This window comes from Xenopus laevis, chromosome 9_10S, assembly GCF_017654675.1.
Source record: "Xenopus laevis strain J_2021 chromosome 9_10S, Xenopus_laevis_v10.1, whole genome shotgun sequence".
NCBI lineage: Eukaryota > Metazoa > Chordata > Amphibia > Anura > Pipidae > Xenopus > Xenopus laevis.
The window spans coordinates 66,984,527-67,003,084 of NC_054388.1; the positions used below are offsets into that span (position 1 = coordinate 66,984,527).

Consider the following 18,558-nt stretch of genomic DNA (forward strand, 5'->3'; position numbering starts at 1 on the left):
GCCCTAATTCAGTGCACTCAAGTGAATACAGGGGGGGGGGTATATTGTGCCTTTTTATATCCATGTAAGAAGCAACTTTTTTTTGTAATACCCTGTGCCTGAAAAAGTCTGTGCATAATAAAGTGTTCAATTAGTAATTTTAGTAAAATTAAGATTGAAGTTTGCAATATGATTAATGAAAAAGATAACCACTGATTCTCGGTGATCTGTGTGATTCTCAGTGTACTTTAATACATATATAGATTTACCGACTGTCCAAGGATCCTCTAGTATTCTCTTTATCCGATTTTCTGCCTTTGCCTCCAGATTTTCGCAGCCCACTGAGTAACAAAAGAAATGGAATTTCAATTAAAGGAGGAATGCAAGTAACAGAACAGGGGCAATTGCCAATTCACCAATCATAAAAAATGAATAAACTAATTACACAAATTAAACCTAAAGTAAGTTCAACTTTCAATGTGTTTTAGAATGTTCTATTCTTAGCAACTTTGAAATGGTCTTAATTTTTTTCTTTTCTTTATAGTTTGAGTACTTTGGCTTCCTCTTCTTTCCAGCTTTCAAATGTGGAGTCACTGATCCCAGCAGGGACTAGGAACCTACTGCTCTGCGAGGCTACAATATTATTGCTACTTTTTTTATTTATTTATTTATTTTTCTATTCATCTTCCACTCTCACATTCAAACCACTGCCTGCCTAAATTTCAGCAACCAGACAGCTGCTGAAATTCCAAACTGGAGAGCTGTTGAACAAGAAAAAAAACAATTTAATTTCATATTATATCATATTAAAAGTTTATTTAAACTAAGGTTGGAAGGTCACAGTTTTGTCATCTTACCCGAAATCTGGAAACCGTCTTCTGTGCTTCCCTGTGCTCTCACTGGATTCCACTGTTTTTTCATCATTTCTCTTTTCATCTGAAAATGTAGCCGAGTTAGTGACATATTTTCCTCTCACTGAATATCCAAAGGTAGGCCTGAGAGCTAAACCCTACCAACAGTCAATATTATATACTAGAAACACAAATGTATCAGTACATTATCCTTAAAGGGACACATGACAAATTTGCCAAGAACCATTTACCAAGGCACCTTGGAATAGCAGAAAATCATACTGAAAGACTAAGACAATGCTAAACTCCCATTTTATTTTTAATTTGATATTGTTTTGCCAATGACTCTCTATGCAACCTTTGAAATTCCAAATGAGAACTTTTAGTCACCAAAACAGTTTATTATGACATGTATCAAGGCTAACAGATGATGTTAAGTGGTTAAGAGATATGTGTTAACCATGCACGGAGACATTTTTTATATGAATAAGAGAGATTAGTTCTTGAGACAAGTCTCATAAAGTCAATTCCTTAACCTCCCACCCAGCAAAACTAGTGGGAATCAATACTGGCTTCACCAACTTTTGCCTTGAGTCAAACAAGTCCTTTAGCACAGAATGGAACACTTAAACATGCTAATGCATTAGTAAGGGAGCATGCGAATAACTGGTAATGTCAGTAATCAGAGATTGTGTGACATAACAATGTGAATACATTTTAAATAGAAACCTTCAAACAGAACTGTGTTATTGATTGGAATCAACATGAAGTTAAGTGTTTCTGTGTAACTGGTACCTAAATGCAGAGCGGTTTTGGAGGCCGCCATGTTTGGCAGCAGCGCTTCTGAATCTAAGCCCTAGGGTGGTGATTTCCAATTATGAGCATGTGCACTGGAAGCCAATACTAAGGGAAAAAGGGATTGGTTCCCCTTTAAATAAATTACCAAGTCTTGGAATTTATATTGTATTTGGAATTATAGCTACCAAATATACAAACTGTTGTCTATTAAGTTTAACTTGTACTATGTAGGTATATTAAACTTGGAATTAATTTCCAAATATTGGCATTCGCAATATTCAGAACATAATTCTGGTTCTGCATAATGTTCATACCCACTGCCTTGTAAGAAGTGTTCACAATAAAATCATACAACCTGTTGAGCTTTACATTAGCTGTGAGTGGAGGATTTGCCCACAGGATATGGACTCTGAATTGTAGCCAGAGCATACATGCTATACCATATTCTGAAGCATTTGACTTTGCAGTTGCGCATTAAAGGAACAGTTCAGTGTAAAAATAAAACAACTGGGAAGATAGGCTGTGCAAATTAAAAATGGAATCTATAAAGGCTGAGGTGAATGGATGTCTAACATAACAGAACACTACTTCCTGCTTTTCAGCTCTCTAACGAATTAGCGACTTGAATGGGGGCCACATGGGACATAACTGTTCAGTGAGTTTGCGATTGATACTTAGCATGCAGCTCAGATTCAAAAGCAAACTAATATGACCCATGTGGCCCCCCTCAAGTCACTGATTGGTTACTGCCTGGTAACCAGTTGAAACCAAAAGAGCTGCAAAGCAGGAAGTAGTGTTCTGGCTATTTTGTTAAGACATCCAGTCACTCCAGCCTTTATACGTTACATTTTTGGCTAAAGAGCTATATTGAAAACGTTTTTTATTTTGCACAGCCTATCTATTTACCCAGTTTAGATTTTTATACTGAACAATTCATTTAACACCAAAAACACCAGGGCACATGTGGACTTAATTAATTAGATTTTATACTAGAAAAATGTCCTCTTAATAAAAAAAATCAGCTTCAATCAGATTGCAAGAAAGTTGCATGTAAACCATCATGCAAATATATGCCACACTGAAATCGATTTGGATGAGATTTTCCACCGATTCAGCTGCTATAAGATGCCTTGACGCCTTGAAATCATTTACTAAGCCTGATATCTAAGCTTACCTTTAATACATTTTCCTTTGCCTTTAGATTCTCTCTGCTTAGTATTCCTATCAAATGTGTCAGGGGAGGTCTGATCTACCCCTTCGTCAGTGGGAACCTGACTTTTGGTTAGAATGGGTTCAGTGTTAGTCCTGGGTGTCAGGGAGGAGTTTGAAATGGAGGGATCTGACTCCAGAAGGATACCTAAACTTTCAGCTTTTCGAGTCTTTTCGGTTCTTTGACTTTTATACAAAGGTGCGGCAGTCTGCTCATTTAATTCTTCATCTTTGTTTTCAGATGGGCTGGAACTTTCCATTTGTAGGATACTTTCTTCTGCATCGTCCTGTATAATGAGAGGCACATGAATCATGGTAGCAAACTATGGAAAAACAGGTTACTATTTATGGTAAGGCGGTATATGGCAGAATGCTTTCTGTGGGCTGCACATCATGCTGTTTGGCATATTGTTTCAAAGGACAAATGATTCACGGGACACATTTTTTAAACCAAATAACGGAGCTGTGTTTGTTATTGCGGGTTAGGATGAACAACCATTCAACTGATAACATAGTGGCTAAGTGTGCTTGTGAACTATACTACAATTTCATATTGTGCAAATGTGCAAAAATGTATTTAATTCTCACCTCCATGGCAATGTTCTGCTCCCTTGTGAAGGGCTCCTTGAGCTTATTTCGAGATGGCCGCTGTCGTTTCACTTTGAGAGCAAGCTGTGCTTTTGCCTTATGTGCACTAGTGTCTAATCGCTGAGTTTCTCCAACACATTCATCAAAATCTAAGATAAATAAATGAATAGATGTTCTTTGATACGCTGTGTTACAAAGATACAATTCAGTTACAGTTGCTTATACTGTACAAACATACTGCACAAGAGCAAATTTGTCAAATCCATTGTGTTATTAAAGAAACTAAAACGTCAAAGATACATTGTCTTGATAGATTCTTCTGCAATATTTATTTGCGATTATTAAAGTGTATCTGTTATGCACCCCCGACTTCACCAAAACGCCAATGAGGTGGGTAACTTTTCCTTTGGTATACTATAGTGCATCTGTTTGTGCGCACCACCCATCATATGTATTGTTACATGTATGTGCAAGTTTGTTAACTTTACACTAGTTTCTGTTTACAGGTCTTGGGAGTTTCATTCTCTAACCGTTCAGTGCAATCAAGTTGAAAATATAAACAGTAAGCATGCGTGTAATGGAATATACAAGTACAATTATTTTATTGTCAATGATTAACTGCAACTTATTCCTGGGATATGTACGGAATTTTTTTACCTGGTACTAAATCAGCACAAACTGGAGAGCTCTCTGTTTCCAGAGCTGCACAATCTTGTACCAAAGTTGGATCATTAACACCTATTTCTGCTATGTTCTCATTCGTCTGATGGTGATTATGGTCTGGGAATCCTTGAACAGTTTGCTCGTAATTGCACAGCTTGTACTCGAGATCTGAAATCTGTTAAGAGAGATAGTAGATAACTATTGAACAACATCAAGTTAAAACTTGCACAAGAGGAAAGTAGAAAATCAAATACATGCCCCTTTAGAAGTATTTCTACTATGAACACTGCATGAATGCTTCAAAAGTATAGATCAAAATGATCTTTAATAGCAAATTAAGATAAGATGTATTATGTACTATATGATATTATAAGTGTATGTGTAATGTAGACAAATTTAAACAAGGCTGAACTTAGAATCTATTGTTTGTGTGGCCTTTGCATTATTTCACTTCTGCAGCAGTTTACTTTTGAATTGATAGGAAAACAGACACAAAGTCAGATTTTCATTCCACTGGGATTGATTTTGCACCCTGAGTAGCCCAGTGGATAAACATGACTGAAGAGAGGAGGATAACACTCGGATAAGGGGACAGAGCTGAATGTCTACTTAGTTAAGTAATTTGGCCACCTACACACTGGACCAAATCAAACTGATTCAATTGTCAGCATGAGGCCTAACTATATGCTCATTCAGAGAGGCCTACAAGCTGTCATATGAGGACCGCATTACGCACTGAGCCATTCCTTATTGTATGGAGAAATCAAACCTGCCTGCTAGAGATTAGGCCAATAGTTACATGGTGGTGTAGTTATTGCATGCCAAAAGTTCCAAGGACTGTACATGTGCTGTGAAAGGATCATGCCAAAAGCATTTACCATGACATTTAGTTGCAGTTGATATTGCCAATGATGAGACATTGCTCCTAACATCTACTTATTTATACTGGGGTTGTGATTCTAGCTGAGAAGTATTCTGAGAGAGACTTTAATGATTCTGTGTTAGCCAGAGGTATAGTTTCATTAAATTACATGAACACCTGTAATTAGAGTTAATGGCGTTACAAACCTTTTAATCATCATAAACATGTTCTCATGTCTGCACTGTCATATCTGTTAGTAAAGATGATTCACTAATCTGCTAGTGTGATCTTGACAAGGTACGTGGATAACATTATGTACAGGGAGGGTGTATCTGTCTCATGATAATGACATGGAAGACATATATTAATATGAAAGCAATGCACAAGGTCCAATGAGAAAGAGTAGAACCCACATTAAAATGTGCCCATACCTATACCCTAAAGCCCACTTTATCATAACATATCAGTTTTTACTGCCAGGACTCAATCTAAAAAGTGTGCATTTTTATTTAAAAAAAAATCCTTTTTAGAGTATAAAATATTAGAACTCAGACCAACCAATGGTTGCATTAAAATAGTAAAGGACTGGATGGAAAATGGTTTATCCCAGCTGGTTGTTCCTACAATTACTGTGGTGTCATACAGTCTATACGATTTATAGTTACTGGTACAGAAGCTGGGATCAAAACTTTTACTTGCTTTGAGTCAGAAAAATGAATAAACCCCAAATAAAAATCTCTGTGACCCAGGCAGTCTGAACTGTGTGAACAAAAACAGCCGGGAAAATGACAAGCACCAATGGCTTACCCTGCTATTTAGCATTTTAATTTTTTCCATATGTAGTCTGTCTTTTTCTTTTAAAAGATCATTATGTTCCACTTCTTTTTTCTCAAATTCCACCTCCCTATAAGCAAATTGTAAGAGAAAAGATTTAAATGTTATATGTAAATTGCTCATATAACTCATTTACAGTTTCACTGAATGACAACATAATGCACAAATAGTTTTAGCAAAAAAGTTGTGCTCAAATTTTAAATCAATGGGGCTGCAACCAGAAAACTTATACAGACTAAGACAAGAGGTCCACCGTACTAACCCATTATCAATATATACAGGACATTAAGAGCATACTGATTATTGGTGAGTACAGAGGACCTCTGCACAAATAGCATTACCTTACCAATACTTGTTTAGCAAGGTCAGCAAGAATTAAAGAATTCTTGCTTGCTTAAGCCACCAATTCACTGGGATAATACAATCATTTGGCTTCTGGGCCACAGATCAGATCTTAATGGGGGCTAGGGAAATCTCAAACGCATCAACATACCGATGCAGCCCTCAGCCAATGGTATTAACCCTGTACAAAGAGATATTTAGCTGATTAAGGGTGGCCATACACCCGTGTATGGGGCCCCCCGACGGGCTTCCCCGATCGAGATCTGGCCGAAAGTCGGATCGCGGCCGCATCCGTTCGTGGATGCGGTCCCGCGATCCGACCGCCCGTTCCCATTCGTTAGGATCCGATCGTGGGCCCTAGTGCCTCAAGGTGGGCATATCGGAGAGAGATCCGCTCGTTTGGCAATGTGTATGGCCACCTTAACACCAAATATTGCTCAGACAGGCTGTCAATACAGCCCCATACACAGGCCAATTAACTGCCCACTCAGTCTAGTGAGGAAGAACTGGCAGTTTTTATGGGACCATGCATGTCAACCATAAAAGTAATGGTGGACAATTTATTGTACATGCTTAATCTTCAGCACAAGGGACAACATGTCTAACTGGGATTAATTTAAACTGCCAATGTTAAAACATATGCATTGCATAATAGTACAAAGTTGCCTCACAAGGCAGAGATGAGAGATACTGCACAGCCCTGTGTCTTAAGTGTGGACCTCCAGATGTTGCTGAATTACAATACCTAGAATGCCTTCACCTCTTATAAATGGTTAAGAAGTAAAGCTATACAGAAGGACATTTGCTACATTGAGCATTTCTAGCCATTACAGCGCCTTGGTACTTACTTTATCTGAAAGTCTTTGAGCATTTTTTTGGATTTGGCATATTTCTTTTCCAAGGCATCATATTGCTCTTGAGTCTCTTTTAGATGCTCATTGACAGTTTTGCAAAGAGTTTGCGCTTCTAGCCAGTACGTCTCCAGCTTTTTTATTTTTTCCTTATTTTCCTCTACAGATTGTTGATATTTTTGCTTGTTGGACTCCCAATCAAACTTCTCAGCTTCAGCATCTTTTATCTTAAATGCAAAATAAAAACATCCCATACAAATAAAAACAGCTTCCAGGGAGATGAATGCACCATTTTTCTTCTTTAAATTCAGATTGTATTTTAAGGGGATCAATGGCAATGATGCAAAGCAAAGATAAGAGTAGGTGTTAAACAAATAAGACAATCTGTGGGATATTAACTAACCAGGGCCGACTGTATAATGTAATTAAAACCACGGTCAGGTTTGCTTTTCCTTGCTTCACTTTTATTAGAAACAAGGTTCCAAGATGGATAAAACAGTTTATCAAACAGTAACACAAAATTGCCTGCAGTTATAAAGCTCTATACAGAGCACCCATCAGTGAATGAGCAAGTCTGTAATACAGCTGCCATCACTCATTGCCTGTATAAGCTCTCTCTACCTCCATAGCAGCTGTTTGTGGTGAACCAAAGGGCTGCAATGAGCAAAATTCCAATTCCATTCCTCTAGCGTGGAATACCATTTCCATATAAGAACTTTATTCCCAGAAAGGGATTGAACGGCAATGATTGGGAGCACCTACGGAAACACCATTTTTTATTTAAGTGGGAATACTGCCCAGTATTCTGCTGCTTAGGATTTCCATCAGGTATGTTCAGTAGGGCTCATTCATATGTCTACTACTCAACTTGAAATGCAAACTTAAAATCTGAAACTCTTGCCTGGCTTTCTCCTTTGGGTAAATGGTGAAATAAATTCATTTATATGTGATGAACCAGCATTTAATCAGAAAATGAAAAATAAGTATATATTTGGAGTGTGTACACCAGAATAGAAACTTACCCTTTCTTTCAGCTTTTTCACTTCTGCTGTAGTGACAGCATGTTTTAGCTGAAGCTAAAAACAAACAAATAAAAGGTATGTCAAACAATAGCGGGTTTCATCCTTCTGGCCAGAAGTAAGGAAAAGTTAAAACTCAACTAATCTTTATTACAAGAAGTGCAGGAATAATTTAGGCCAATGAGTTGCCTGGTGAAGTCATGGTGGATTTCAGCATAAAAATGCAATCTTTCGGTACCAAAATCTGACATGTGTGCCCTAGCTGAAACACAAGTTCATGTGTCTGTTGGTTCAAACGGATTGGTTTCAGCACACAATTTTGCTCTGAAAAATTACTGCAACAATACTTGATAATACCCAGGAGGCAGCCAATTTCCTTTCCTTAAACAGAAAAATACTTCTAAACTATTCGGGAGCATCACTAAGTCTTACAAAAACAAGATCCCCTTGCACACCTCACACTGGCCTACTAAAACCCATAACATACTGCAATCAGCTCAAAAGGTCTAAAATTAGAGAGAAAAGCAAGACCAAGCTATTCCATCATTTCTATTTTTGTACTAAACTGAAATGGGTAAAAATGAACATGCATAAAAGCAGAATTAATTCATTAGTATCTTTAGTTTAGTAAATCTTTCGTAAAGTAATGATGGCAGTTTAATTTTTTTTTTAGATTAATGTAATTGTGGGCTGTAGCGGAGACAAGAGACTGGAGCACACTGATTTGTCTGCACTTTAACAGTGTGTGTATGATAATTCAAACAGACTGTGTGTATGATAATTATAATAGAACCTCTTTGAACTTAAGTGCCAGCTGTGATGAATCCATGTCTAGAGATATACTGGTGTCTTCACTTTCTGGCAGATCAAAAACTTCCACTGATTTCCCACTATGCAAATCGTATTTCAGGTCGTCATCATCATCATCATCATCATCCTCATCTTCCTCAAAATCTTCTTCCTGCAATAGATGCAAGTAAATTTGGCTGCCCATGAAGCTGTGCTGCAACAGTGACAGGCTTAGGTAAGTGTTATGAATGGACTGAGAGACCACAGAAGGGTTTCAGTTGCCTTTTAATGTTGCGTTTACATGCTTGTTTTACTCGTGCTTCAATGTCTAAAAATCACGCAAGGTTGCAGTGCTAAATGGTGGGGTCCCAGGTGACAACCTGGCCATATACCACCCACCAAAAATCTGCCCATTTTGCTCTATCAGGGTGCATCAACCCAACAGGACTCCTGTCTTACTAACCTTGATGGTGGCCTTGAAACATAATAACTTTTACTAGCTGCAAGGAACAGTAAAGTCACTGCTGGCTAAGAAAGAGAACATTTTACCAAAAATTAAAAAGGAAAAAAAAATTTTCAGCTGTATTTCAAACAGAAAATTTAAATGGTGCAGTTACTTATAGACACAATTCTCCGCTACAAAACATCAGTGAAACAAAACTCAACCAATACCTGCTCAGTACTGCCCTCCGAGTATTGGGAGTCATACAGTTGCTGTTGGCATCTTTCTTGTTCGAGCGTTTCGCTGATTAGCCGAGCCACTTCACTCTGAGTTCCTGGTTTTTCTCTCCCAATAAGAAATCTATTTAAACGTAATCAAACATAAATGGGATTTATCGAAAGGTGAGTTTAGAGCTTTAAAACCAACTTTCTATTCATTCCTATGGGATTTTTAGAACCGTATTAAGCAAATGGTAAGTTCTAACTTTCACCCACTGATAAAACCAATTCTAGAAATCCCATAGGAATGAATAGAACGTTGGGCTAGTTTTTATTTATAAACGCACATTTTAATAAATATGCCCTAAAGTATACTGAATATGTACATCAGTCCAGACCCCACAATGCCCTCTGTATCCTGGGCCCTGGCAGCTGAAGAATCTGATGTCCTTAATTACTCCCTCCTGCAAAGGCTAATTTAATATTGTAACTTTACTTTACTGTGCATTGTGACACTCTACAGAAGCCTAGAAAAGGTATAAGTGAAATGGCAGTGTGGCACTGTTAAATTGGTTCTTGGCATGGGCAATTCACATGGACACCAACGCAACTTATTTTCAGGAGATTTGTCACTTATGGGTAGTGCAGATTTCCCACAGGAGACAAATCCCCCCCCCCTTTCCATGTGTGCAATCACCCTTATATGTAATCAGCATTTTTTATACTGAACCAAAATTAGCTGCAAGGTTCCTATGTTTAAAAATGTGTTTAAAGTATTTACTTTTTTCGTGAACGGCTGACAATCTATCTTTGCTAAATCAGATTTTACGGTGTTTCAGGTTACATTCATACGCCACATTCCTTATGGCTTCTCACCCGTTGGATTCCTAGGGGGATGGGTGGCAAGGGAATTAGCTCTCAAATTACTTTTTTTCCCCCAGCAACATAAGTAATTTGAGAGCACTCACCCTAGCTACCCCCCACCCTGATGGTACAGGCCTACAAAATATGAACAACTTAGATAAGATAATGTGATATGGATAAGAAGTGAAAGGTTTTGAGTGATAAACTCATTGTGATACATTATACAATAATAAATAATGACCATATCCTGGGGCTGCCAGGGCCATTATGGTCACTGCTTGATATGCAACACGTGATACATATAGTAGTGGTCATGGCTGGCAGAGATACTGGATATATCCAAGAACCTAGGATTCATGGCACCACGTACATTCTATATTCTCACAGAGAATAAGTGGTTAAAACACCAGTAAACAGTAACTAAACAAAAGCAACAAAATTATAGCGTACTTCAAATATTTAATGCTTCTAGCAGAAATATTAGCAATGCAAAGTTTAAGGCAACTAAACCCTAGTAGTATATGAAGCCAAATAAAGATCATTACGTACCTGACTGTGCCTTGGGTGTTTTTAAGCACTGTAGCTGCAAACAGTTGTGTCACCCCAACTAAACTTGTACCGTCTACCTCAACAATCTGGTCATTTACTTGAATCCTGAAAATTAAAAACAATACTAAAATTGGCTAGGAATTAAAGAATTCATAAAAATTCCAGTAAATATTTGATTACAATACAGATCTCAAATGTAACAGATGTTCATAAAATGTGTTCAATTCAAAACTGTGGGAAACTGCTTCAATCATTAACAACATTGGGAAATACAATAAATATTTGCAGACAAGGATAGGGAGGGAGAGGGGAGTAAGAGAGTATTTTACTCAGTCTGGCCTGGACTGGTGCATCACGGTTGTAAAATCAGTTGCTAAAAATACCTGCCTGAAAATAAAAATATGTATTTTCAACAACAAAACAATAACAAATAATATAACATTATGTAGCTCTGGGAGTTTATCCCATAGGGGGACAGGGATCATTTCTTGCAACCTCAGGTTAAAACCCTTAGGGCAATGACAGAGGAGATGCTTTTTATTTACTCTGTTGTAGGGTTGCCTCTCCTGCAGGTAGGGTTGCCAACTTTTCTGGAAAAAGACCGGCCTTCCTAAATATTTATCTTTTTTTCCTATTAATAACATTGGGATCAGCCATCATTTTTACCGGCCAGGTGGCAACCCTACCTGCAGGCGACAAAGCGTCTGAAAATATCTTTATCTCCATAAGAATGAGGATCATAGCATGTAAAACTTTCTCCGGCTTAATCACACGAGAATGTTGGGTCTAACTATTTTAAACTCATTGTACTCACTTTCATAGGAATGTTTACAGACCACGAGCAGCAAAATCAGAATGAAACCATGATAGTTTATTTGCCATATATCACAATTGGGGTGAGGTTTTGAAGCGGTGTGCATTGTTTCTGCCAAAGAGTTCAACCTTAGCCTTAACCTTCCACAAAACATTGTCCCAGAAGTACAGCTGAACTTTTGTAGACAATGGGGGTCATTTATCATCACTGGGCAAATTTGCCCATGGGCAGTAACCCATGGCAACCTATCAAATTGCTGCTTTCATTCTTCTACTTGCAGCTGGATTTAAAAAGCTTATCACTGATTGGTTGCTATAGGTAACTACCCATGGGCAAATTTGCCCAATGTTGATAAATGAGCCCCGATGTGTCTCGCTGTGGATGGATGAACAGCCAGGCCTTTAGAAATGCTTTTGTAGCTATTTGTAGTTTCATCAATCTTTACAAATTTCCAATTTCTTCTTATAGGCTTATGGTTTACATGTACAGATCTTTCTTAAAGAGATACTGATACCAAAATTAATACTTTTTCACAACTATCACAACGTTGCCTTTGCATGAACTGTAAAATGTGACCAAAAAAGTATTTGTATGATGCTTTTACATTACCTATCCTATCATCATATTCCTTTATGAGGCGCCACCATATTTGGCAGCAGTAGTCTGTTAGCATTATGAACTATAACTGACAAGTTAAGAAGCGGCAGTCTGGTTGGAAAAACAGTCAGGTTTAGGAACTTCAAGTAACAATGACTTACAACAGCAGGCCTATCAGTGAAAAATGATAAATATGACCTATAGGTAAGATTTTATGTACATTAATTTTCTGAAGATAGTTTTTTAGTGACAGCATCACTTTAAGAGCAGACTTATTAACCAAACTTAGTGTCTTTCAACTCATATCTGATAATTAAACATTTAAAGGGTTGGTTCACCTTCAAACAACTAGTTGTTTTCAGATACATCACCAGAAATAACGACTTTTTCCGATGACTTTCTATTTTCTATGTGTGACAGTTTTTCTAATATTGAAGTGTAAAGTGTCATTTTTCACCTTCTGAATCAGCTATGGGAGGGGGGGGGTCGCCGACCTTGTAAACTGTTCTAAATGGATACATTTAGTTAAAACATTTCTTATCTTTGTCCCTGCTGAGCAGAATCTCTGGGTTTCCTGTTAGAATCGATACAATAGTTGCTAATACTCCAGAGATGCTGCTGAGAAATAGATCAACTAAATGTTGCAAAATTGTGACAGTTCAGAGTCTGCACCTGAATTACTGAACTGCCAGTCTGAAACCCCAGAGACACAAACATTCAACTTTAAACTTAGATTTTGGAAAAAACAGTAAAAAATAAATAATGAAAAGTAATTGAAAAAAGCCTTTATTTCTGGGGAACAATCTACATATTATGAGCCATTCAATCACAGTTCCAAGAATATCAGCCAGCAAATTTGTTTTCACTCCAAATATCACCCTAAATGACCTTCACGTTGGGCTTCCAGGTATATCCAGGATAGCAAATTTGAGTGGGCATTACCCCCAAATCTTTTCCTTAATGCCATAATTTTTACAACCTAGACTCTGAAAGTTAAACCCTTTAAATACCACTAGCACACGACTGCTACAGGCAATTGGCATTATATAAGCAGAAACTAACATTTATGGGCTTATACTTTGGTACACGAGTGTCCACCCCACAGATTTTACTAATTGTGGCACACAAAAATGAAGTATTAGACAATATCAAAACTGGGCAGTAACCCATGAAAACCAATCTAATTTTTCAGTAGGTTAAAACATGCAAATCCCTGAGTGGTTGCCGTTTGTAGCTGCCCATTTGCAAATCTGCCCAATGTTTGTAAATGATCCTGAGTGTTTTCTGTGTAATTTTGCATCTATTATTGTAACATATTTGAAGATCAGGACACACTTTGTCTAGGATTTTATTTTTACAAAGATTTTCTTGCTTGCAGGTATGTACAAATACATAATCCTTAAAATTTCATGGGATATGTAATTTTTGACAATGAAAAGGGTATTTAAAGTAAAAAGCAAAAATCGTTAAAAACAAGTGCCTTGTTAAAACCAAAAGATACTCTATAAGTAGAAGCAAAATAATCACGATCAAGTAAAATCTTAGGACACCCCCTTAAATGGGTTGTTCACCTTCAAATACTTTTTTCAGTTCAGTTGGTTTCAGATTGTTCATCAGAAATAAACACTTTCCAATCACTTTCTATTTGTAACCGTTTTTCTAATATTACAGTGTAAAGTTTTACCTTCTAAAGCAGCTCTGGGAGGGGGGTCGCCAACTCAAACTGTTTAAATTGAGACATTTAGTTGATACATTTGTTATCTTTGGCCCTGCTGAGTAGAATCTGAGTTTCATTAAAGGCAGCTGTTAGAATTGATACAATAGTTGCTAATATTCGACAGATACTGCTGAGAAATGTATCAACTAATTGTATCAACTAAATGTAGCAAATTGTAACAGTTCAGAATATTCCTGATCGCTGAGCTGTCAGACAGACACTAGAGCTGGGGTTGTCAAACTACCGTCCGGATATGGCCCTCCAAGGTTATTTCCCGGGCCCCCGCTGCGGCCGCGTCCAGCGACATTAGCGTCAGCTGGGCGGACGCTGTGTTGTGAAATGGGGCAGAGGAAAAGAGAGGATCTATGAGCAGCAACTTAGTAGAAGTGTGCCACTCACACGGTCCAGGTACTCCTCTTGCACACACCATCTGCACATGTTGCGGTCTTAGCTAGAGTTACAGGGAAATCGTCAACATTAACACCACTCTCAGGGAGAGAAAAATTTTCTAGTAGAGTTCCAAATTACAGAAAGATAAGTTATCTGGAAAAGCCCTGGTCCCAAGCAGTCTGGATATCAGGTTCCATACTTATACTAGATACTGTATATTGCATCTAGATGAATGAATATCTCCATCAACTTTAGTTAAGACTATATATTAAAGGGATACTGTCATGGGAAAAAAAAAATTTTCAAAATGAATCAGATCTATATAGGCTAACTTAAAGGAATACTGTCATGGGATTTTCAAAATGAATCAGTTAATAGTCCTTATCCAGCAGAATTCTGCACTGAAATCCATTTCTCAAAAGAGCAAACAGATTTTTTTATATTCAATTTTGAAATCTGACATGGGGCTAGACATATTGTCAAATTCCCAGCTGCCCCAAGTCATGTGACTTGTGCTCTGATAAACTTCAATCACTCTTTACTACAAGTTGGAGTGATATCACCCCCACCCCTTTTCCCCCCCATGTCTCACTGAGACACATTCAGTTACATTGAGAAGGAAAAACAGCAGCCTGCCAGAAAGCATTTCTCTCCTAAAGTGCAGGCACAAATCACATGACCAGGGGCAGCTGGGAAATTGACAAAATGTCCAGCCCCATGTCAGATTTCAAAATTGAATATAAAAAAATCTGTTTGCTGTTTTGAGAAATGGATTTCAGTGCAGAATTCTGCTGGAGCAGGACTATTAACTGATTCATTTTGAAAATCCCATGACAGTATTCCTTTAAGTTAGCCTATATAGATCAGAACACAAATCATAACTCCCAGAGTTACCCCTTAACATTAAGAAAACAAAAATACTGTTTTACTCATATGATACCAAACCAAAGAGAATGTATTGTATTGGAATGGTTTTAAATGTATTGATAACTTACCGGCCATCTCTCTGAGCTGCCCCACCTTCAGTAATAGTTTTCACGAATATTCCCAACTTCTCCAAGCCCTGATCTGCGCCAACACCCATACCAATTATACTAATGCCAAGGCCACTGTCACCTGATGAGAAAGAGACACAAAAAAATGAACAAAAGCAAAGGTTTTAGAAATTAAGTTACAAAGGCACAATGAGACAATAAAATGCATGCACCAACATTGTAATTAATGTCAACTGACACAGCTCAGCCATTCAACAAATGAGTATTGACTTCTGCTCATTATACTTTTAACGCATTTTACCAAAGCACATTAAACTAAATGACCTACCCTGTGTCATATGTAAACAAATGTTTATACACTCAACAGATTCTAAAATTTCACAAAAGAAATGATAAGTGGGAACAGACCTTTTTCAATTTCTACTGGAAAAACGTCCATTTTTTCTACCCTCTTCTCCAACTCGTATTCTGCAGAGGCAGCAACTGGATCTACCTCTTCATTACGTCGGTCGTAATCTTCATTTGAAAATGTACTGAAAACCTGTATGTAATATGAAATAAAAGAGACTCAGGATTGAGAACTACTTTAATTGGTGTGCAAAGTTTTTGTGCAAATATGTGTACACTTTTCACATCATGGACTAAAATGCTATTTTGTCAAGCCTAATAAACAGTTACAAAATGAATTTACAGCCTATTACATAAAGGAAGGGACAATAAAATGACAGATTTGCTCATCTGGCAAGGTTGGGCCCAACAGGAACAAATATTATATCCTAATATAGACCTATGCAGACTATGGGTTCTGATATCCAGACAAATTTTGGCCAGATATTAATTGGGCAGGCTGTTGGGAACCCTTCATACACGGGCCAAGAAGCTTATACAAAGTCACCTTTCATTCATTATGTTTAAAATGTATTAAGTTCACAAAAATAGGTAATAGGTTTTTATTTTTGCATTTTCCCAACAAACCCTAAAAGTCAAAACAAGCAGCAGTGTTATGACAGTTGAGGAATGAGGGTCAACAACAGTACAGTGTTACAGCAAGTCACGGGTAACATACTGTATGTTAGTAGTGGTTAGATGATGGCATCATAGATCAGTGTAAAGTGTTGATGTTGTACATGTTTGCACATTACGGAGCCACAAACACAGTTCAATATCGTTCTGAAATCAACAACTTTACAAAAAGGAAAGTGGGCTGTTTTAACGGTACTACTATATTGATTTTAAAGACTGTAGACAGCCTACCTCCTGTTCTACAGGTTTTAGGAATTCATCTGGTGCCCTACTTTTAGTTTCTGATAGATAAGGCCATGGTAGATAAGGCCAAGTGTGGAGAACAGACCACATGAAATGCAATAGTTGAAGTCACACTTTTATACAGAAGGTATTCCATGAAAATTTCAAATATGTAGTAAGCCAAATATTATTATTTCTAAACTGCACAGCCTGGGGTTAGTGGGGTCAGGAAATTGAATGCGGTCAAGTTAAGATACCTTAGAAATAACTTTAATACCATACACTGCATAGCAAAAAATAAAGAAGAAGAAAAAAAGGAAACTGAAGTCCAGGCTGCATGAAGATTTAGGGGTTTTCAGATTCACTGGTTGTTTTCAGTACGGCTAATGTATTAGTTGTAATACAATAGTTGTGTGAATTTCACATGTCTATAGATAGAAGGTATACTTGCATACATGAAGTGATCAAATAAGGGACAATTTACACCGTCCCACACCAGGTCACAAGCTCTTCTTTTAGATTGTAAGCTCTTTTGGACAGGGCCCTCTTTAGTGGTTATTGGCACTTTTCCCATTTACAGTACAATTCTGAGGAACATGCTGGCATTTTATAAATATATGTTATTATAATTATCATTATTATTAATAATAATGATGATTTCCCCATTCTGTCTTTCTCACCAAGCCCCACTACTTTTTCGGGTCTGTGGTGAATTGACTATTCTGCAAAAACTGGACCACTGGGAACCATGCACTACTACAAACTGCATCTATATCATGTTCTGCTTTTGTTCATTTGTTAATTATAGAGGAAAAAAATAAAACATTTAAACATTCTCTAAATATAATTATGTAGTTTATGGAAGGTACATGCCTAAGAACCATGAGATATTGGTTTTGCAACACATAAATACACTTTAGACTTGCAAGCCAAATGATTTATCTTATGCTGATGTTGTTTGTGTACGGGTTATAACTATAAAAGCATGCAAACTGAACAGAGCTGGAGGTGGAAATATGTAGAGGGTCGTTTGTTATTTTAAAAGGATGTTTAGGCAGTATAAGTATTAGACACCCTGTTAAGTGCTGAAATATTAGGCTTTTCACAAACCACTGTATTTCCAAACCTGTCATTTAGGTGTCTATGACTAAATATAAATGACGAACATTCTGCAGCTAAACTCTTGCACTGTATCAATGAGGAGTTCAGACAACATTTACCTGAATAAACAGAAGATGCTCAGCAACAGATTAAGAAAACAGTCTCTTCTTTTAGAACAATTCCACGTGTTTGTTTTTTCAGTGAAAGATCAAGAGGAATGCGGAAATCCTGAATAGTTTTGCAATCACCTTTCCAGTCCTAGGTAGGAATGCTGTTTTCATCTGAAATGATCAGTCTGGGGTGGGGCGACTGCTACACTGTTGTCGTGTCAGCGCTAAAAAATATTCTCCTGAACACAGTTTAATGTTCTGGGGCTCCAGCCTATGCATTAAAGTGATACTGACACTAAAAAATAAATTTTAGCATATGAATGTACATTAAATGTTACCTATAGGTCATGTTGATCATTTTCTGCTGAGAGGTTTGTTTTTTGTATATAATTGTTAGTTGAAGTTCCTAAGCCTGACTCTCTGACACTCTGACTTTGCCAACCTGACTGTCCCATCTCAGCCAGTTAGTTACAGTTTCTAATGCTAACGGACTCCTGCTGCACAAATATGGCAGCCCCCTCATACAGGAACATGGGGGATCAGACAGGTAATGTAAAAGCATCATGCAAATACTTTATGGCAAAGTTAGAAGTAGTTTGCAAAGCCAATATTATAATAGATGTAAAAAAAAGTTCAATTTCAGGTGTCAGTATCTCTTTAAGATACCCCTCCTTTTTTTCAGGAATTGAAAGAAAAGGCTTGCAGAATCTCAAAAATCCAGAAAATCTAGA

At 37.4% G+C, this 18,558-nt stretch overlaps 1 protein-coding gene across 5 annotated transcripts in view; it reads right to left on the minus strand.

Moving 5' to 3' along the window:
- Positions 1-18,558, minus strand: part of ppp1r9al.S (protein phosphatase 1 regulatory subunit 9A like S homeolog) — a 54,381-nt gene that overhangs the window by 18,837 nt on the left and 16,986 nt on the right. For 4 of the 5 annotated variants that reach the window (XM_018238861.2, XM_018238860.2, XM_018238862.2 and 1 more), the window contains exons 3-15: positions 15,780-15,912; positions 15,372-15,492; positions 10,859-10,963; positions 9,458-9,587; positions 8,790-8,957; positions 8,000-8,053; positions 6,975-7,204; positions 5,758-5,854; positions 4,083-4,263; positions 3,426-3,574; positions 2,803-3,124; positions 837-915; positions 249-320 (exon numbers count right to left, since the gene is read on the minus strand). In XM_018238861.2, coding sequence (XP_018094350.1) covers positions 249-320; positions 837-915; positions 2,803-3,124; positions 3,426-3,574; positions 4,083-4,263; positions 5,758-5,854; positions 6,975-7,204; positions 8,000-8,053; positions 8,790-8,957; positions 9,458-9,587; positions 10,859-10,963; positions 15,372-15,492; positions 15,780-15,912 — 1,841 coding nt within the window. The remainder of the gene's footprint in view (positions 1-248; positions 321-836; positions 916-2,802; positions 3,125-3,425; positions 3,575-4,082; positions 4,264-5,757; positions 5,855-6,974; positions 7,205-7,999; positions 8,054-8,789; positions 8,958-9,457; positions 9,588-10,858; positions 10,964-15,371; positions 15,493-15,779; positions 15,913-18,558) is intronic. The other variant, XM_018238863.2, reaches the window with a different exon arrangement.